The sequence below is a fragment of the Bemisia tabaci genome, chromosome 4, assembly GCF_918797505.1.
Source record: "Bemisia tabaci chromosome 4, PGI_BMITA_v3".
Lineage (NCBI taxonomy): Eukaryota > Metazoa > Arthropoda > Insecta > Hemiptera > Aleyrodidae > Bemisia > Bemisia tabaci.
The window spans coordinates 52,771,392-52,793,039 of NC_092796.1; the positions used below are offsets into that span (position 1 = coordinate 52,771,392).

At 36.0% G+C, this 21,648-nt stretch overlaps 1 protein-coding gene across 1 annotated transcript; it reads right to left on the minus strand.

Moving 5' to 3' along the window:
• Positions 1 to 1,697: 1,697 nt before the first annotated feature.
• Positions 1,698 to 21,317, minus strand: Cpsf100 (cleavage and polyadenylation specificity factor subunit 2). The gene is made up of 15 exons (XM_019059314.2): positions 21,198 to 21,317; positions 20,411 to 20,606; positions 17,248 to 17,407; positions 16,272 to 16,377; positions 15,156 to 15,401; positions 12,937 to 13,124; positions 12,136 to 12,359; positions 10,968 to 11,120; positions 10,387 to 10,572; positions 9,696 to 9,772; positions 7,010 to 7,290; positions 5,689 to 5,827; positions 4,095 to 4,144; positions 3,164 to 3,301; positions 1,698 to 2,659 (listed from the first exon to the last, which is right to left on the minus strand). Exons 2-15 carry the CDS (start codon positions 20,557 to 20,559, stop codon positions 2,567 to 2,569), a joined length of 2,190 nt encoding a protein of 729 aa, XP_018914859.1. The 5' UTR covers positions 20,560 to 20,606; positions 21,198 to 21,317; the 3' UTR covers positions 1,698 to 2,566.
• Positions 21,318 to 21,648: the final 331 nt, after the last annotated feature.

The following is a 21,648-nucleotide window of genomic DNA, read 5'->3' on the forward strand; positions in this document are numbered from 1 at the left end:
CCTGAGGTTCGAAGAATTTGTCTCGGTTTCTTTGAAAATAACAATAACAATTGTAGTGCATTTTAAGTTTTCTAGCTGCCATTCCCAATAATCAGCTGCAAAGATATTGTAACGGTTAGACATGCAATGTGGGCCTTTGGACTACTTATTAGTGCGGGGTATCTAGACATGTTAAGGGGTACATGCGCCTGATAGGTAGGCAGCTTATTTTACACGTTGGCAAACTCTTGTTGGCATGTTAGCATTATTTGTTATGGGAAATTTACTCAACGTGTAAAACACGCTGCCTACCCGCCAGGCGCATGTGCCCCCTAATAGGTCCTGGTTACCCCGCCGAAACTGCATCTCCCAGTTACCATGGACAAAGATATTACATTAGTATATATTCACCCATGCTGTTACAATTATCTTTGATCAGCTGTTATTTGTAAATAAACTCCGATTGGCCAAACGGGGAATGGCGGTTTTTATAAAATAAAATACATCATACATCGACGCAGCGATAATATTAGAATGTAACTGCAAAAACTCATTGATGCTAAATTTATTGAAAATTATGCCTGCTGATCTCCACTTCAACGATCGGCTAAAATTTTGCGTCTCAGAAAATTAATTACTGTCCACCAACAAATGAACTGATCAGTCTTCGAAGTCCAATTTACTATGTCAATGTCGTTGTATGCCTCAATGTTTCTAAGGGCCTAAAGTTCATTGCAGCAAATCACTGCAGCAAGACTGTCTTCACTCCTCAAACACGTCTACAAGAGACAAAGGCGCTCTTAGGTACAACACATAAAAAAACAGAAACCTGAAAGCTCAGTAGCTTTGTGAGATAAAGATAGAAATTACACTTTATTCTTAGGTACCCTTTCAGATTTATAAAGTTACAGGAATTTTATATTTATGAACTTATGTAAAACATTCAACAGTGTAAGTCGGCGATCACATAACTCGGTTTGCAAAGTTGCAGACTTCCTGTCATACTTTATTTTTTAACCGGAAAACTACTCGACAGTAATTATTTAAAACTGCTGTGTTTTTTCTTCTCTGTGCAAAGAAAATTCTGCAAACACTTCAAGGAATGATGTCAATTTGTTCTCCTTTAAGAAATAAAATAAAGGCGGAGATTTTTAGACACCGCAAACAAGATATGTGATTGCTGACTTCCGCGCCGTCGATACCTATGACATCTTTAGGTAGAATTAAAAACTTTAAAAGTTTTTATAAATTAAAAATCTAAAACTTGTAAGATACTAAACAGTGGTTAAGTATATACTTAAAAGCAGGTAGGTTCATTGAGCGTTTGACTCCATTGCCGCATAGCAGACAGAAATAGAAATATGGCTGAAATATATTCTTTCTTCGTATTATCTTCTAAAAAAGAAGTTCCTGCCGTCATTATACACAGGACAGTTGAAAAGTACATGTTATAAACTCTCTAACTGCTGCATATTTCACAAAAAGCAAATTTCTTTAAGGGTAATTTTATACATAGACTGGTTAACATTTTAAGGGAGCCAATTTTTATTTATTGTCCTTAATTGGCTGAAGAGCCTTTTTTTAGGGTTGAAATTTATTTTGAAATGAAAGTAATTTTTTCTCATTTCAAGTAGTTTAATTTGCAGTCGTTTTCTTCGCTAAATTGTTTATATAAGGGTGTGTATGCTAGGATTTAAAAGAAAATGAGAAAGCCGTAATTTTAATGATATACATTTATTATTAAAATAAAGGAATGGAGTAGGTCATTTCCACAACTATTTACACTATCTTTTTACAAGTATAAAAAATTTGCACGCATTCTTATTTACTTCAAGCTGATTAACACTTAGAGCCAGATATTCTATTTGAGCCAATTCCTATTTAAAAAATCTCAAATGAAAGCTGAGAGACAATAATTTCTTTGAATTTTACTTCTAAGCTCAAGAAGCTAGGCACAAAAGATTTTGCATCTTACTTCAGTATCAGATCACCAAAATAAGAAGGTCCTAGATTGTAAATAATTTGAGAAGTGTAAACACTTGGAATAGAGGACAACCATGCAGCTGAGAACAGAGTTGACACAAAATTCAGGAAAAAAAGAGCAATTAAGAAGAACAAAAGACTTGATGCGAAAGCAACTTTCTTTGAGAACTGCTTTATGAAAAAAAGGATCCGCTGACATCACCTGCACAATCCCAGAGTCAATGTACGATGTGATGATGCTATGCTGAGTTTTAATTTCTAGTAGTGAGCTAAACAAGCAACATTCAAGGCAACCATTTATGTTGATACGACCTATGCCTTTCATTCCTTTCTTTTTCCACATAGCTGGGAGCAATTCCAGAGAGTTGAATCCTCAACAGCTAAATAATCTATTAGGGTGATTGAATTCTAAAGTGTTGAAACCATCTCATAGGAGTTTATTCAATCCTTTCAGTTCTTACCTATCGTTTCAATCGAGTATTAAGTAACTTGGTACCATTTCCATGTGTTATTTGGCTGTGATGTAAGGATTATGCTTCAAAGCTCATTTTGCATAACCGTTACAGATGAAACATCGTAAAAATAGTGGGTGGTATTCACTGAGTTAAATGATAGCATACTGAGAGTATAAAAGATGGCGTATTTTGAAGAAGTCATCGCATAAAATTCCCTCCAAAGATACTTTACCTCCCTCAGGCTGTGAACAAAAAAGTAAGTTAAGAGTTTACGAATGTTTACTAAAAAATGAAAGAAAGGCTCAACACAACGCACTGATTTAAATTCTGTAAAAATTTTTTATTTCTTTGCAATTTTCGATCAGATACTTGCATAAAGTGCATATTTGCAGAGATTATAATTGCAACCAAAGAAAAAAAAACATTTGTCAGAGTCCAATTTGGTCTGTCGCACAGTTGAGAACTATTTACATTCCTGTCCAGGTTGTCTATTGCCACAAGTCTGGACTCAGCGGGCGCCTGAGTTTTGTCTTGAATTAAACACCCTAACAAGTACTAGTGTTCAGTTAAGCACTTAACTTTTCATGTATTGAGACACCAATTCATAAAATTTTTCCTTCTTGAAAACGATCAATATTATTTAAATACCTACTTAAATGAAACCTACAACAGATGGGGAGCTGGGAGATTCCAGTTTGAGATAAAACTCTTTGAAGCAAAACAAAAAAAAGGAAGAAAGAACTTACCCGTCTGACTGCAACTGTACCATTGCAACACCACAGAGTACCACCAGAGAATTCTGCAGAAATATTGTGCTTGGTCAACACTTGCTTGAAATCAGATAACTTGATTTCGTTCACAAAGGAGGAAACATGGCCAACTTCCTGTAAAACAATGTAAAGACAGACACATGTAGCTCACAGCATACAGAAATGTATGGAACTCACTGAAAAGGGAGCGACAATATGAGGACCAAGAATTTCATCAAGTACAACAGAAAAAAAAATGAGTAATACGACAACTTTCAATTAAAGCCGTTACCATGCGCACATTTTTTACTGAGCAATTATGCGTTCAAATCCAAGGCTTGTTTCCTGCAGGATTTCCATAATTTCTTCATTTTTCAATTTCCCGAACCAAGACTTTTTTTTTTCTTTCCCTTGTTCCAAATTTTCCATATTCACTATTGTTCCCAGACTTTCCAACAATACCTTTGCTTGGTTTTTTTTTTCTTTTTTTGGATAATGCTGAATTTTGATGCACTTTGGACAAAATATCCATCTCTAGAGATTCAAATAAAAGAAAAAGGAATTCTCCAGTTAAGCTGTTTGAGCTCTCTTGAATAGCACCAGCTGGCGCACTTAAAATTCCCAAACTTTCTCTGACTGTTCTAAGTCGCTGTAAATGCCCTGACTTTCCAGGATTCCAGACCGCTGGAAACCCTGTAATTGGCTTTGGAAAAGGAACGAAACGCAGAGGGCAGGGGAAGCTGTATTTGTGCAAAAAACACAAGTAACTCTTGAGAAATTATTATATTCCTGGGAAATATTTTTGAATTTCAACTTATGTGCAATATGCATTGCCAGCAATGAAATGACTTTAACAAATAGAAAAATTATTTAAAAAATTACAAAGGGTCATACACACTGACTAAATTTGAATGAGTAGAAGGCTTACCTCATTTGGAGGAAGGATATCCAAGGTGTACATTTTATTAAGCTCAATTCCTAGGAAAGAAAAACATATTAATTAAGAAATGAGGAGACTTAATTGTGAGAAAAAGTTACGAAGATAATTAAAAAGCAGTTTTTCAACTTTACTTGGCGCGTTTTAGACGCAACAAAATGTATCTAAAATACCTGAAGAGTACTGGCCGATTAAAGCACCTGAAAAATTTAATCGGCCTTGACTTCTGTTAGGGGAACATACTTATATACGCAACACATTTTTTCTGCTTTTTTGACCCCCTCCTCTTATGGCGAGTAGCCTTGGACCCCTCATAAAGAATTACGTAATGTTTAGTAGATGTCCCTACCTCATTACTTCCCAAATTGCAATCTCATTGTCAGCACAAAACAACAAGTAAATTAGGCACGAAAAAACTATGTGGTTATTTATAAAATATTGATCGGCATGCAGAATCTGGCCTGGTAATGATAGGGTTCATTATAGTTATAGACACTCTCATTTTCTGGTCCTTCTTTTTTAAAAAAAAAAATTAAACATAATGAATAATGCGAAAGCATGAAATGTTGTCTCAGCAGAGCCGGATTTATGGAGGGGCCCATGGTACCATTGCACCGGGCAGCAAATTTTAGGTAGCGGCAAATTTCGGATTTTTTTTTAGAAAAAAGAAGTTTATGTTTCATGTTCGCCTTTTACAAGTCACAAATCCTTGTTCCTTGAAGAATCATTTCCCCCTCCTTAAATATTTGTTTGCAACACTTTCCTTCACAGATGCGCATCCTTCTCACTATCGCAGAATCGGATTGCGCTTTTGCCATGTTTCCGAAACTTATACTTCGTGCGCATTGGCATCACGTGAATCTATAAGATATTAAATTGATCAAGATTAAGGTATTATATTATTGATTCAATATAAGATCTCCAGCCAGGAAGAAAAAATCCCTAGATTTCGCTATAAATCCCTAAATCCTCAGCCTTGCTCAAATATCCCCAAAAAATCCCAAGATATTGCAAAAAAAAAAACCCGCCATTTTCATCGTAGAATTATGTCATCAATTGATGTGCCAATTTGCAATTGTTAAATCTGATTGGCTTGTTTGAATTTTGCTGCCCTAAGAAAGCGTTAAACGGACCAATGAAATGGAAGAATATTAGTTGAGGAGGGTTGTTTTTTTTTTAATCATTATTATTATTCCGTTGAACTGTCAAATATATCGAGTGACGCAATCGTTATATGTTCCGGTCTACTATTGGGGAAAAATAGTGTTGTCAATAAGGCCTACAAAATATAGATGAAAAATACTTTCTAGTGAGTCGAAGGTAAAATTGAGGGTAAAAGGGTCGATTTTTACTTATTTTTATCTCATCAAAAAAATTCCTAGGTATCAAATCCTAGTCCGTCACCATATATCTGGGGGGAGGAGGCGGCAAAATTTTTTTGGCACCAAGCGGCAAAAACCTAAATCCAGCTCTGTGTCTCAGAGATAACATCAATTTTTGGTGTTGATTTCGCAAGAAACTTCACTTAAAAATTGAATAAAATATGAAAGATAAAGAGAGAGGTTGGAGGGAAAAAAATTAATACCTGTAGATTCTTCATCAACTTGCATACTTTTTTCATTCAAGTTTTCCCGTTCTGTCACACGAGCATCAATCCAAGATAACTCTGCATCTTTCCCTTTTTGGAATTCTAAACTTGAGACTAACGCATCTGTTAACCGAATCTAAAAAAAAAAAAAAAGAAAAAGACCATTATTTACTGTAAATCCCTTAAAAAAAGAGATGTTAAGTTACAAGTTTGCCATAATTTCTTCATCTTCAGATTCTCTGACTTCAAGCTTACTTACTTTGCTTTTCCTGGACTTACAATTTTCTAATTTTCTTACGTTCCTTTACCTTCAAACAAAATGTCTACCTATTTTTTATTTCTTTTCTTTTTTTTAAGCTGACTTCCGCTAAACTTTGGACAAAATTTCCTTGTTTGGAGATCAAATTGAGGAAAAAAGCATTGTGTGGCTGGTTGAAAGATGACAAGCCTTGAAAATGACCAGATAGAGTAAACATTTGGAAGATTAGTGATATGTTTCAGTGATTAGTACATGAGTTAGTTATTCCCAGACTTTTCCTGGTTGCCGAAAATTCCCTGACTTTCCCAGTTCTCCAGAACGCCGCGGCCGGCGACCCTTAAGTATGTACCACGTAATCAGCAGTCAGCCTTTACTTAATAGATATTTAGGCATATCAGTATCAGTAATAAAAAATTAAGGAATCTTCAGTTTAAAACAGTGACATATGTTTTCAGATAGTATTCCTGTTGATCTGTTAAAAGTCTGACTTGTACAAAAATCTTTTATGAGCGTGAAATGAGATAGTGAAATCTTCCAAAGAATGAAAGAAAAAAAAAGTTCAGAACACATTGGTAGAGGTATCCATTAATTAATAATGTAAGTAATAATGTAAGCCTTGACAGCTTCTGTTTCACTTGTTTCAAATTATCTGCAAAGCTTTTCAATCCGTTGAATCATCATCAGGCACAAAACCAGAGCACTGCAAAAGGAAACGAAAACATGCATGGCAACAAAGCATGTAGAATGTAGTTGGTTGCTAGGCATGCTTTCATTTTCTAATTTCGTGGTGCTTTGGTTTAGTGCCTGATGATCCAACCGGTTGAAAAGCTTCTAAGATAATTTCGAACAAATAAAATAAAAGGTGTCAAGGCTACTCTTACTTGCATTGTATTGAAAATAAATAAATCTTACAGAAGGTATTTGAAACACAATGACTACAATCTGTAATGACACCTATTATTGGGTATTAAGTTCTTTTTCATTTATATTAAAATGAAAATGTATAGAAAAAAATTAAGGAAGAGAGAAATAGAAATATTTATTAAAAATAAATGGCACCTGGTAAATATGACTCTCTGTAGTTACGTCGAGCATTTCTCCTTTGGTAGGAATATAAACTGCAGTTTCTTTGAGGTATGTTTTGGCATGGTTTGCAACATGACTTATGTTTTCAGGCAAACCTCTGACAAGAATTAAGCGCCTCGGTCGTAACTGTCCGATAATTTTTGTCAGAGATTCTCCATCAGAACGACCTTCAAAATCTATATACTCTATCTGACAAAGCACATTGACTGTTCTACTGTACTGGATACATTTTGAAGGAACTTCATGAATATCCTCTGTAACAGGAAGAGAGAAACTAGATAAGAATCAACACAATTACAGGAACATAATATACACAGAGTCAAAATTGAGTCTTTACTCATAACGTGTGCTATCATTGAATTTTCAGCAGACAGATGTAGGGTTGCCCCTCATTTAGGCCTTTCCTCAGACTGAGGAGCACACGATCCGAAACCGATTAAATACCACTTTCAACGTAACTGAAAGTTAAGAGTGATGTCTGAATTTTAATGAGTACACTAAAAATTGCAGTTTGTAAAACTCATGTAATCATAAAAGAAACAGTTTCAAAACATCCTTCAAATGAGTCACTAAACCTTGTTTATTTTATTGAATATTCTAAAAGTACTATGTGAGTAGATAATGTGGTGATTTTTCCGCATTTTTATGGAGCCGAAATTGCGGAGAAAACGGCTTTGGAAAAATCTAAAAACTGCAAGACATTTCAAATGCACCCGAATGGCGGGAAACTGACGGTGTTGATGTACTGCGGTAGTCATATCGCAATCTTCTCTCATTTTCCTCTGATGTTTGTTAAAATAAAACGTATTTCAATGTGGAATTGTTGCTTGTCTATTACAGCAAACATGTGAATGAGATTCGAGTCTTGAATTCAAAAGATGTAATTTCGACTTTAGTATTGTTCTTACATATGAAGAGTAGATAGACATTTGACGGATGTCGTGGAAACCCGTGCCCGCCTCTGATTGGTGCCGGATGACATCATTCGGTGCGGCGCGAAACCGGGGCGTTTTAAAGAGCTTGATGCAAAAACGGCTTTTTTCGCCCCCCCTCTGGAAGTTCTTCAGACTTTGTCTATTGATTACTCATACTTGAGCGCTTCTTTTCCCAAATTTTCAGACCCTCGAAAATTTTGGGGGGGGAGCTAGGGGGGTGGAAGTCAAAACCTGTGAACCTCGATATCTCTTGAACAAAGAAAGATATCGAGGTCCGGTTTGGACGAAAAATCGTCTAAAATTGCATACTTTAAGATTCTAAAGGTCGAAATCCCGATATCACACTTTAAAGTCAACATATGTGCTTTTTTCCAGTTTTTAGGTCTAGAAAATTTCTTTTAAACGAGAAATTAACAAAGATCTCAATTTTTTATTTGAACTTAAACCAGTTTTTTAAATTGTTTGTCTTTTTCCGCATCCAACGAGTGGTCCATTAAGCTGGGGAACCAAACGGTTCCGGAGTTATGATCGATTGAAGTTTCCGTTCAACGCGCGCCGACCGATTTTCGCGCGCAAAAAAGTCGGATTTGACTGTTATTAGATCAGATTGAATGTTCAAACTGAGCAAAATGCTTCATTAGGGACTCTTGAGGGTCGCTGAGTTCAGAAATTACAGATACTTCCAAATAATTTACGTTTTTAAAATTACACCTCCGCAGCGCTATTTTAGAGGCCCACTGAGCGCCGACCGGCCGCTCAGTGGTCCTGTCCGAAGCTGCAATTTTAAAAACGTGAATTTTTTGCAAGTATCGGTAATTTCTGAACTCAGCGACCCTCAAGAGTCCCTAATGAAGCATTTTGCTCAGTTTGAACATTCAATCTGATCTAATAACAGTCAAATCCGACTTTTTTGCGCGCGAAAATCGGTCGGCGCGCGTTGAACGGAAACTTCAATCGATCATAACTCCGGAACCGTTTGGTTCCCCAGCTTAATGGACCACTCGTTGGATGCGGAAAAAGACGAACAATTTAAAAAACTGGTTTAAGTTCAAATAAAAAATTGAGATCTTTGTTAATTTCTCGTTTAAAAGAAATTTTCTAGACCTAAAAACTGGAAAAAAGCACATATGTTGACTTAAAAGTGTGATATCGGGATTTCGACCTTTAGAATCTTAAAGTATGCAATTTTAGACGATTTTTCGTCCAAACCGGACCTCGATATCTTTCTTTGTTCAAGAGATATCGAGGTTCACAGGTTTTGACTTCCACCCCCCCTAGCTCCCCCCCAAAATTTTTCGAGGGTCTGAAAATTTGGGAAAAGAAGCGCTCAAGTATGAGTAATCAATAGACAAAGTCTGAAGAACTTCCAGAGGGGGGGCGAAAAAAGCCGTTTTTGCATCAAGCTCTTTGCGTATAAGTTGAGCGATTTGAACTGCGCATTCCTCGGTAATTGAGTTACTTGTTCGTGTTTTTAATGTGCGCATCGTGTTCTACGCGTCATTTTCCTTCAGAAAACTATATTCGCAAGTCAAAATTCGTTCATGGTTTAGTGACCCATTCAAGATATCCAGAGGCATTTGTCTAAAAACTCCAGTTGCATGGATTTGTAATTTTTTTTCTCGATTTTGGTATATATGTCCATTCGAAATCCAAAGTTTTATTGGGATACAGATTTTTCAAAATAAATTCATTAATAAATAGATAGAAAATGTTTGGAATTTCACCTAAAGTTTCCTCTTCTTCTTGATTTGCTTCATCGTCGACATTAGTTTTGGTGTCATTCATCTTGTACAGGTCTAGTCTGAAAAATACCCCATAAAATGATCAAAGTTAAGGGAAACAGATAAAAAGAATCAACAAGGTTAATGAGGTGAAAATTATTGTTACCAAAGAGGACATTATTACATATCAATGGCAAAAATATGAAACCACAAATCTATATAGCGGTGTTTCAAAAATTGTTCTATTTTATTTTTGGAGGGAAAAAATAAACTACTTAGCTCGAAATTAATACAGAATATTTCACTGAAAGAGAAGAAAAATCAAGGGAGTTTTCAAGAGATTAGGATCATTAGTTTTTCTAAGAAGAAACGAAGTATGACAGGAAACATTGCAATGCCACAAACAAAGATACATGGTTTGGCACTTGGGCTATGGATATTTATTAATTTAAAGATGCAATTGCAGAGGGTTGGATTAGGTATAAAGTTAATCATTTTGGAAGGAAAAGAAAAACGGAAGTAATTTGAAGATGCAAGTAGTGAAATTGGAAAAACGGAAAAGAAATAAAGAAAGATGCATGAGAAAGGGACCTTAGAGACATGATCAGAATATTAACCCAATGAGGCAATGATGGGTTGATATTCGAGACTAATATTTAATGAGGAAGCTGAATGAATATAATGGCTAACTCACTTGACAATTTCACCATAATCATCATATTTTAATTTCTCTTCGTGGTATGGAAACATTGGGTATTGCTTCTTGGTTGTTTTGACGAAGCTCTCCTGAATTTTCTCTGAGCCAAGACTATCCCTCCTTCCATCCCTTTCTCCACTTATGGGCTGATCATCTTCTGAGTCTGAACTTACAACTGTTTCCCTAAAACATATACGTACTACTTCATTGGATGCAGAATCAGGAACACATACAGAAATTCAATGAAAAATTGCAGTCTTTCCTTTTTTCTAATCAGTAAATGAGCCCTGGAACAAGATTCCTGCCAAGCAACTGCTTGTTAAATTGAGGCAGTTTGTTCACTTTGCAAAATTTAACCCAAAAACTTGAGCTTATGCCCATCTGGAGGTTGGAAATATTATATCCTAATCTCTAAAATTAAAACCGTCGGGAGAACACACAGTGGACTTCATTCTACTTATATCCGAGTGGACACAGAGAAACAATAGGTTGACTTATTTTTTCATTTTAAAAACTTGTCTTCCTCTGGCTTAAGAAAGCTGAGTAGGACTTGAAAAAATATTTAAGAACAAACTTACTGAGGCTTTGTTTGATGTTTAGCTTGTTTCCTTAAATATGCGTCTAATTCTGCACCTTCTAAGCGAACCCTTTTCTTGATTTGCAGAGAAAAGGACCTTTTACCAGTTTGATGTAAGTCAATTAACTTCCTCGCTAACGTTCCAGGTGAAGTTCTGCAAAAAAGAAAAAATCAAATCCATTTTGAGAATTAATCATGGGAAATGGAAACAAACGTCTAGAAATCAACTCCGAAATAAAATAAAAGAGTTTACGATTGATACTGGGTAAATGGAAAATATAAAAATGACATCATTAATATAATCCATACCATCTGATCTGTGTTTAAATATTCATTAATGTCTTCTTCAGGAATTGATTTTTGAACATCCCGTTGTGTGAACGTTCTCTTAGTTAGATTCTGAAGAGAAAAAATTTTTCTACTTCATACCTTGTTCGGTAGCCCATTGTATCATTTGTACTGTTGTTTGTAAATTATTTGTAACTAGTAACAAACATCCATGCAATATTCATAAGTGCAGAGTATCAATACTCAAAGTGAAGACAGTCGAATAAAATGCTACTCTGGTACTCTGGTGCTGCTCAATTTTTTTTTTCTTTTTCTTTTTTTCATGTCTTCGAACATTTCAAAAAGGAAAGAGGAGGAATATTGTGTCTTGAATAAGTCTTGTCTCAATTGGAATATTTTTAAATCAGCAGTGTTGTTGTAATGACCAATAACAGACAGTTTCAGGAGGGACAAATTTTAGAGTTTATAATACATGAATAATTACCATCAAGAACAGGCTACGTGCCAAAAAATCAAAATCAAAAAGCAAGTTGGATGCTGCATTTCATTCCAAGCACCAAGGAAAACACGCCACTTACATGACTAGAACGGACTGATTGTAAGCTACATCAACTCTGGGGATAACATCTGAAAGATAGCGTTAGTGGTATGGGCCATGGCAGTTGTCAGAGTTAAAAATATTAATGACTCGAGATAAACTTTTCGGCACTTCGCCTGTTGACCTGTTATTAATGAAAAATCCTAATAACATGACATTAAAGCTATCCTATTTTTTGGTTCAATCTGCAGAGGAAGGGAATCCACTAACATCCTTAAAATAGTCAACGTAACCGGAAAATTGAGCAAAAATACTGGCTTTAGCACATTGCAAACATACATACCTGGATGTTAAGATAATGCTATTACTAGGGTTTGCACACCATTGTAAAAAGAGTTCTCTGGAGAATCCAGATTCCATATCGGGTGTACTTGCAAGAACTACTTTCGGACTAGGGACTTTATTGAGTTCCATCAGACTATGACACAGCCTTAGATGTTTGAATTGACAAGGATTACTTCTAAGGCCCTCAAAGGACCTCATGAGCTTTTCACTCATCCATTCAATCTGATGAAAGAGAGAAAAAAAAAGAGAAAAAAACAAAGGTAAGCACTTTTATCTACACATTAAGCAAATTTATAACCAATTACTGTTCCTCTACATACTTACATAAAAGCTGCTTTCACAGCGCTCTTGACACTCTCAAAGCAAAGCGAGTGATGGAGCTAGCTAGCCCCCTGGCTAGCCGTTCCAGGTGCGCGTAACGGCTAGTATTGAACTATATATTGAGACATAAAAAGGACTAATAATATCAAAGATAAATAACTGATAAAACTATGACCTAATAATGTAATTTGAGAAGTCATTAAGCACTTTAACTGACAAAATTCGAAAAGTACTGGGCTGTTTCACATGGAAGACCATGTACAAGACTTTTCAATATTTTCTCTACAATATAGCCGGTTAGAAAACTGATAAAAAGGTCTCAGCAAATCATATCCTGAGCTTTGGTAAGATCTCAAAAATTTTGAAATTTAAGTCTTTCAGAGGAGAAATGTAATATACACATTTTTTTCAATTCTACTCACAAATGAAATGGAAGACTAAGGTAAAATTAAAAAAAATAGAAAGGAAAATGCATCACCTGAGATTTAGCAAATTCTATCACATTATAACACACATTATTCAGAAGTACCAATGAGAAACCAACAAGACCAGATTCTGCGTTGCGCCACAATTGATCAAGCATATGCGCTAATTCCAATACACGACCAGCAGTATCAACTGCTACCAACACATTGCCTTTCTCTCTTAAGGTTTGCAGAATGTTAGCTGAAAAAGAAAAGAAAAAAAAGAGGTATAGCTTGAGGTGGAGGGGGATAAATTTCAAAATCTAAAGAAAAGTTATAAATTCGTCTACACTACTTGAATGTTACTAAGGTATGATTTTATTCACTGCACTTTGGCACAAGATCAGTTGGTTTTGAGGGGCAAAATAATTCAACGGTTACTTGAAATAATCCTCCCCTGTATGTTATTGCAATGGCGGATCCGGGGGAATGGTGGCGTGTCCCCCCCCCCCCCCTCAGGCTAAAAAAGGCAAAACGAGAAAAGGAAAAGAGGGGAAAATGGGGGAAAAGGGAGAAAAAAAGAGTGCTCCTAAAAATTTACTGAAATGGTTTCAAGACAGAACTATATAACCAAAGGTTACTCAACACCGCACTGCAGAGATAAATAGCTAATCCATATACTAAAATACAATTGCGCCGAAAGCGGTACAACTCGCCATTGGGCTTATTCAGTAATTTGTAATTCTTTCATTTTTGAAAACTAGAGAGTACACATAGTTCATGGGAATTTTCTCTGATTTTCTTGAGGAATATGAAGACACGAAATATGAGTTCAAAGTTTCATATTTTGAGCTCCCATTTAAACGCGCGTCACTCGGGTGATCCAAGATGGCGTCCATTCTTTCCGTCCAGCGATGGGCACACTTTTGAGCTCGCGAGCTCGGGGAGCTCCCTCTGCCGTGTGTGGTAGTCCATGAGAGCAGAAGCAAGGGAGGTAGAGGGGACTCAAAAGTTTGCCGATATCCGAACGGATAGAATGGTCGCCATCTTGGATCACACGAGCGACGCGCATTTAAATGGGAGCTCAAAATACAGAACTTTGAACTCGTATTTCGTGGCTTCATATTCCTCAAAAAAATCGGGGAAATTCCTGTGAACTATGTGTTCTCTCTAGTTTTCAAAAATGCAAGAATTACAAATTACTGAACAAGCTCATTTTCAACTTTCAAATGAGGCCCCAATTGTATGCTAAAACTGCTTAAAATTCAATTAGCTAATGACTCCCCCCCCCCCCCCCAACTCACTCTTGATCCGCCATTGTGTTATTGCTCATGAGCATACTCTGAGGGATGAAGCCAAAAGCTGGAGATTCATAAATCTGATCATATCTTTGTTTCTTGAACTTTCTTGGCCACCGATGAGTTTGCCATTGGGTCAAATGAATGTTCTAAAATTAATGTCTAAATTTTCATGTCAACTTCTGATGAACAGAGATTTCAATTTGATTTAAGATAGGCATTGTATAGTGAAAAATTCCAAGGAAGGAAAATGTTGTTAAAAATTCAGTAGCTGCATCTTCCGTTTTTGGTGTGTCATAAAAATGAAGATGAAGAGACTTAGAAGTCACTCAGCGGAAGAGATGTACTTCTAAAATTTTAAGAAACAACAAGTACTTCATGAAGTGCCTCAGCAGATACAAGTATTTTTAAGACTCTCTTTGTAGATTGTTCTTGGCTATGTCTAATGGGTCAGTTGCACTGGTCACAGAATTGTGTTTTTATCCTTGATTCTTGTATATCAGCTAAAATCTGTCCAAACAGCAACTTTCTACATTGGATATTAACCGAGATATCAGACTTTGAAAAAGTCCATTTATAACGTCATCCACAGCGGATATGACACCCTTGGTTTCTTTCACTTATGTTTCATCAGTCAGGGAGACACATATTTGCACTGGTTACTGAACATAAAACTTGGATGAAAGCAAGGTGGAAGAAACCAAGGGTGTCAGTACCGCGGCGGATGACGTCATAAACCGAATTTTTCAAAGCGCGATATATCGGGTGATGTTGAAAGTAAAGAGTTGCCGTTTGGATGAATCTTATTATTTTAGCTGATCTATAAGAATCAAGCATCAAAACACGATTTTGTGACTGGTGCAACTGACCCATTTTTCAAAATGTTTTCAAGTTGTAAGTTTTTATCGCTTTGCCAAAAAAATGTATACATCAAAATGTTGTTCCAAAATTCTTGATTAAAATAGTAAAAATTCTACGATCATCAGCCTTCTTACTCATGAGTTTTTCGTCTCGAATACGCCTCCTCTCTTGCTGATAAGTCGCATTATATGCATCTGTAATTAACAACGATGGCCGACCAAGTTTCTCAAAATCACAGCCATTCAAATGACGTTCTTTTTTATGATTAAAGTCAACTGAATAGATGATGTCTTCCTCTCCAACTTTCATAATTTTCCAAATGGTGCCGCCAATCATGTGACCTGCTAGAAGTGGTGTGATGGTAATGCCAATTCCTTTGCCTGAAATCAATTTTAAATAGACATTTAAACAAAAAATAGGAGAAAAAATCACGGCAACACCGATAAAAATGGTATGCTGCTTTGGCACCTAGGATGTCAAAAATGTGTCTGGTCATCCTAAGATGCTACCCTGATTGTCCACGCAGTTGAATCTGCATTTGAAGGATGTAAAGTTAACTGCGAGGGCAGTAGAGGCAGCATTTTGGGATCATCAGACACATTTTTGACATCCTAGGTGCTAAAACAGCATACTATTTTTTTCAGTGAAGAGTAAATAAATGCAGCTATGGTAAAATTTCCCACAGATAGACAAACTTTAAAATTGAAAAATCTATGAAAAACTAACGAGGCAATAATATTTGGAGATTAATTCTTTCACTTCATGGCATAGTAATAGATAGTAGTAATAGATTTCCAACTCAAACTTTTGACTTGCTCCTTGTTGACATTCAAGCAGAAAATTTCAAGATTTCAAAAAACTTTAAAGTAGTTACAGAGATACATCTAAAAATATGCTGAACCATTAAAGGTTTCCTTGTTATCTTGTTTATTTCCCCTGCATGCGATTCTCTGAAGAGATCCATTTACGACGCAATTCTGTTGCATTCTACGTATAGATCATAGAAACTGTCCTTGATCTGATACTATGTTGCTAGCTACACTGAATATCCCTGGAGAGATGCATACCATACAGACATTTAATGCATGTAATAATACAGTGATAGATCCTTGGCATGTTTGTCTTTTTTTTTTATTTATTTATTTATTTATTTATTTTTTTTTTTTAATTTGAAGTACAAAAAATAACACTACTCAAAACTTTTAAAAATTTTTTTTCAACAGTATTAGTGATTTGAAAAATGACATTACCTTTCATTTGTACAGATTGATTATATTTCAACTGGATCATTTTATCAAATGCAGCATCAACATCATCTAAGTCAAAAACTGTGAAATCTTCTTGATTATATCTTGACTGAAAAAGTGAAGAAAAAATGAAAATAAAAATACAATACGTTGTTCGTCACTATTCCACATGTCTTTAATGTTTATGGCTAAAATCGAAAATGCATTCCTCCTTCAGATTTTAACATTGTAAATCTCTGCTCATTTTTCAGATTTTTCGGCAAAATCACCCAACAGTTCCGATTGAAATTTCCTGAGAATGATTTATTCTTCATCGATTCGACTTTTGGCATTTCATTGGCTATTGATGACCTGGTAAACTTAACAAGTATTATCATTTTGTTCCTTTCACATGCAATAAATTTTTGGTTAAGTCTAGCCTGAAAAAGGAAAAACTGTCAACACAGCCACTTGGACAAACAGTATTTAATTTCATCTTTCTCTCTCTTGCATGAATGAAAACTTGGCAAGTTTGTTTCACTGCTTCAAAAATGCAATTTTTGCTTGAGACTTTTTCAATCATTTTCTTTTACTAATGAGTACTAAGGACTACCCATTAGTGCGACAAAACTTTCTTAGGGGGCTCGTAAAAGTTGATGCAATTCAACGAATTTAACCCAAGTCAGCCTAACTGCATCTCACATTGCTTTTCACATAATCTCTTTTTTAGAGTTTTATTTTTTTCACAGAGTAACCAACAACACATGCCTTGACAATTTTTGCATATTTTTCCTGGCTTAAAAAGAAAAACACAAAATACAAAATTTCAAACCAGAATTAAGATTTACTTTCCTGTTAAAAAAATGAATCAAGAAAAGAAATTAGAAATCAGGCTACATCTACATCTAGGTTCAAAACAGGATTCTTTTCTTGATGAAGAGTGATGAATTTACACATATTTGAGTGGAGAGCATGATAGAAGTAACATGAGAAAACAAACCTGATATAAATCGTACATGAACATTTGTCCCATCTTATAGACTGGAATGGTAGCATAGACAGGACAGTTGAGATTACATTTGCCGACAAGGTAGGGTAAAGCTCCTAGATGGAGTGGATCAGGATAAGTGATTAATACTGCGTCTATGTGACTCACATGTCTGCAAAAAGAAAACAATTTACTCTTATTGAAATCATGCATGCAATCTTACTAAGTCTCAGGTGAATTATGAAAACTTTAATGAGTCTCACTCCACCAATTTATTAACTTTTTAATTTAAAGAGTACAACAGTTTATATGTATCTATGGTCATGCATCTTTTGATCTTTTCAAACACTGATTTTATTAAAATTAATGTACCTAAAAGCTACATCTGAGGATTCATGTACTCTTTATAGTGACATATAATAATATATCTAACAACTAATTTTCAATGGGCTGACTTGATTTCCAGGTAATAGTTTTTCTCAGTTGAAATCATGACAAAAAAACAAAAAGCCCTATGGTTATATTTGAAATGAACTGTCTCATGAGCTGACAAACTTCTCTGTTTTTCTGAAATTCTCTGTTTATACTTCTTTAACTTAGTAATGCTTTTGAGAGGTCAATTTCTGGAATTTTCTAGTATTTGCATTTTTGCGCAGAATGATACAGAATCAGTCCATTTGAGCTGTAGAGTAAGTTATCTCATTTGAATTTATTTCCACCATTTAGTCCTTCTTTCAGGCCCTTTTGACTGTCCTCATCATTTTTCAAAAATATAAGTTTCATCCAAATACAAAAATTCTAGACAAGTTTTAAAGTGCTTGGACATTGTCAACTTTCATCATTCTTGGAGGACAAGCTCAAGAGGGAATCCATTTTTTCCTATATTTTTGCATCCATACAGTGTTCCAACTTCAGGGTAAAATTTTAGGAGCCACCTTGACTTTTTCAGGCTGAGTCATCTACAATTTTTTAGGATCAAAAATTGTTCTTTGCATACATGTTACTCACCATAAAGCATGAGACTTTGCGAGGGGCGCAAATTAGTAGTTGAAATATATAAACAGATTGCTGTTTTAAGGATTCTGAAAGGGTTGTAGCTAACTCTTTAAAGTGCCATGTTCGGCCAGTGCTGAGAATTTTTAAGTATCAGAGTCTCATTGTTAAGTTCATTTTGTGCATGCTGCCCCGTAAAGTAAGCGAATTGCTTTCAAAAGACAAAGTTCAAATCTCAATCTTTCTCTGTTTGAAAAGTTCTATTTAAAAGGATTGCTTCATAAGGCACTGTCATATGTAAATAAAGTCTTCAGATCTCTTAATAAAACTGATCGCAAATGAAGGGCTCACGGGACAAGGCGCATAAGTGCAGTTTTTGCTGTTTCAAGAAATACACAGGCCCTAAAAAAACCTAATTTCCTGGGACATATGCATTAAGACTAGTTTTACTTGAAATCATTAATGTCTCAGTTTCTCCACAAACTTCACTTGTGCACCTTGTCCTCCAAGCCCCTTAAATGACCTACAAAATATGTTACAGGAAAATTCAATGGAGGAAAAGAGAAACACTTGGATAGTTATGTGTCTGTCTCCTTAGGAAGCAAGAGAAACGGTGAAAATGTAAAGAGGATGGCATATTGACAGAGATAAGTAAATAATGGCGCAAATTCCATCTGGACTTCATTTATCTTTCATTCAATACCAGATTTCTGTTAGATTTATATATATACATAGGTGTATATCAAGCCGCTACTCCAGCGCACTAGATCACTTCGCCACTCCGGCCATTGGAGTTGATGATCCTCCCACAGATCATCAGGCAACACTAAACACCTTCTGATCTCCTCCTCCACTCCCTGCTGCCAGCCTTTTACTGGACGTCTATGCCGCCTCTTCCGAGAGGAACCCAAACGTACAACTGTTCGGGGTTTGACTATCTGCCATCCTTGGCACAAGTCCATACCGAAGACAGCTGCCTAGTTTTGATATTGTGCACAGTAGGATAAGTGGGGGTAAAAGTAGTACGCACAGGGTAAAAATATGCACCGCACTTTTTTCGCTCGCTTTGTTTGAATTTATGATGGCACCAGGTGTTGGTTGTTGGCAACATTTAGTTTCGCTTGTTGACGAAGTTTTGTGCGAAAAGGATGTGTTTTGATGGAATTATAAGGCAAGTTCACATTTCATGCGAAAAAGATCGATTTTTTTGGTATTTGTATTGTCTATTATGAGTAAAATAGTTGACGGAGAAAATCTGACAGGCACTGTATCAAAGTGTTATAGTGTTGGCTTTAATAATCCGTGGTTGTTTTCACACCTTGCGCCTTGGGCTCAAAGTTTTAGTTTATGTTGTCCAATGTTTACAAATGGGGCAAGAGTACGCAGCCAGAATGGGGAAAAAGTACGCGCCCAAAAGTGGGGGAAGGGAGTATAGGAACTTCAAAATAGGAGATATAGGCAACTTAATAAGTATCTTCATAAATTTTTATGTTCCTTTGTTTAATTTGGGCAATTACACTTTTTTATTTTCCTGTTCAAAAAAAATTGACTTCGAAAATTTTTTGGGAACTTGTGGAGTCTGAATTATTTGTTTTTTCACAGTAAAAGTGGTTAGGCACTATTGGCACCCTTTGAGACCAGTTTCAGTCGTTTTCCGGGATTTAACAGCGATTTGGAGCCCAGGAGATGTTTTTGAAAGAAAAATTTCACCTGTGTACTAAAAAAATTCGTCACGGCCGTGGATTTGATTTCTAAATTCGGACAATGCAGGACATTTGTGCGCAAGGGCTTGCAGTGGGTGCCTGACCACTTTTCCCGCCTTAAGGTCAATTCGGTCACGAAAATACGGGAAAAACCAAAAAATGCGTACTCTCATCCCCACCTACCCTACCATTCTCGATGCCCATTATTTCACGCTCTTGATTATTTCAAACACGCTCTCTTTGCAAGATTCCTGCTGATCTCTGCCAAAAATCTATTTGGACTGCCTTTCGGATATCTTTGAATCTTTTCTTCAACTACCAGACCTCACTCTCATTCGTAATGACACTCTTCACGATAGCGCTGTAAATTCTCCATTTATTTTCCTTCAGGATTCTCTGATCCCAGAGAGCCCCATTTAATATCCCAGTGGCTTTCATTCTTTGCAAATTACATTCTAGAAAATTTGTTGGATATTTACCTCTTCAATTCATTCATAAACGTCATGTCGAAATTTTCATTCCAACCACAGTCCAGCAGGAAAACAAAATTATCTACTTGTAATATGTAACAATGAGGGGACTCATCCATAGCTCCAGAGAGTGCTTGAAGTCTAATTATAGAAGTCATTTTGATAGTCGGTGACAGAGAGCGTGCCTCGAAGTAGATAGCGACAACTGAAAAATAAAGGAGAAAGCGTTGTACACAGTGGCTCGTAGAGTCGAAGGACAATGGCACTTACACTGCATGCATTAAAGCTTTAAATTAAAATTTGATTTTCAAACAATCTACCAATCGACTGGCAAGAATCATTGGGTAAAAAGGTCAAAAGAAAGTCAGTCTGACTAACTCGAGAGTCCGTAAATGCTTGTCATGACATTAAAATCAATTTAAATTGCTGATTTCCACAGTGCCAAGGGAGACTCGCCACTTAAACTTATCACTTTGCTAATGTGCCTATGATGCAGAAGTAGATTAAGTACATAAGAAAATTTTCGTTTAACTTCCTCAATTAGCGTACAAACTTTACATGGGAAATGAGAGATGTTTCTGGAGATCTGGGCGTAAAGAGATCTCTGAAAGTTTGCTGTGAAAAACATACATCTCACATAGAATGAAAGGCATTACTGATATGAATGGAAGATTAGTACTATTTTAAAGGTACTTCAGGGAAAATGCAGCTAATTCAGTTTGAAAGTGGACAGTGCCTGGAGCGCCAGCCGAACTTGCCACAGCTTCATACCATTAATTTGAGAAATTCAAAATACCTTTTAATCGAAACGATATCCTTAAATTTCAAATATATACTCTTCAGCCGGGAAGAGGAGCATATCTGCTATTAAAAGCCGAGATGTCAGGTTCAGATGTGGTAGTGGTTCAGATTCGAGATTTATCCATGTTCGAGTTCACATGATTTATGATTTGTTGACGTTTGATATCGAGAGTGAAGATTCGTTTTGAGGTTATGACTTATCAGCCAGCATAGAGTAAAGAGACTGTCTCTATCTTGTATGACATCATGTTCTAACTTTTTACACGGCTCCTACGGGGAAACCAAAGAGGGAAAAGCTGAAAAAGCTATTTTTGACCCCTTCAAGAAAAACTTTGACGGAAGGAAAATTTATTCCTTTAATCTACAAGTCTAAAATCCTCGAATGCACCAAATTTTAGCTCCTAAATCTTATTCTTGGTGGATAAAAAAAAATTCAATAGTGGACA

Coding starts and splice junctions, on each gene's coding strand:
- Cpsf100 (XM_019059314.2), bottom strand. CDS start 20,559: ATGACTTCTATAATTAGACTTCAAGCACTCTCTGGAGCTATGGATGAG. Junction 15,402..16,271: donor TCAATCTGTACAAATGAAAG/GTAATGTCATTT, acceptor AATTGATTTCAG/GCAAAGGAATTGGCATTACC. Junction 12,360..12,936: donor TAGAATTTGCTAAATCTCAG/GTGATGCATTTT, acceptor CTCTTTCATCAG/ATTGAATGGATGAGTGAAAA.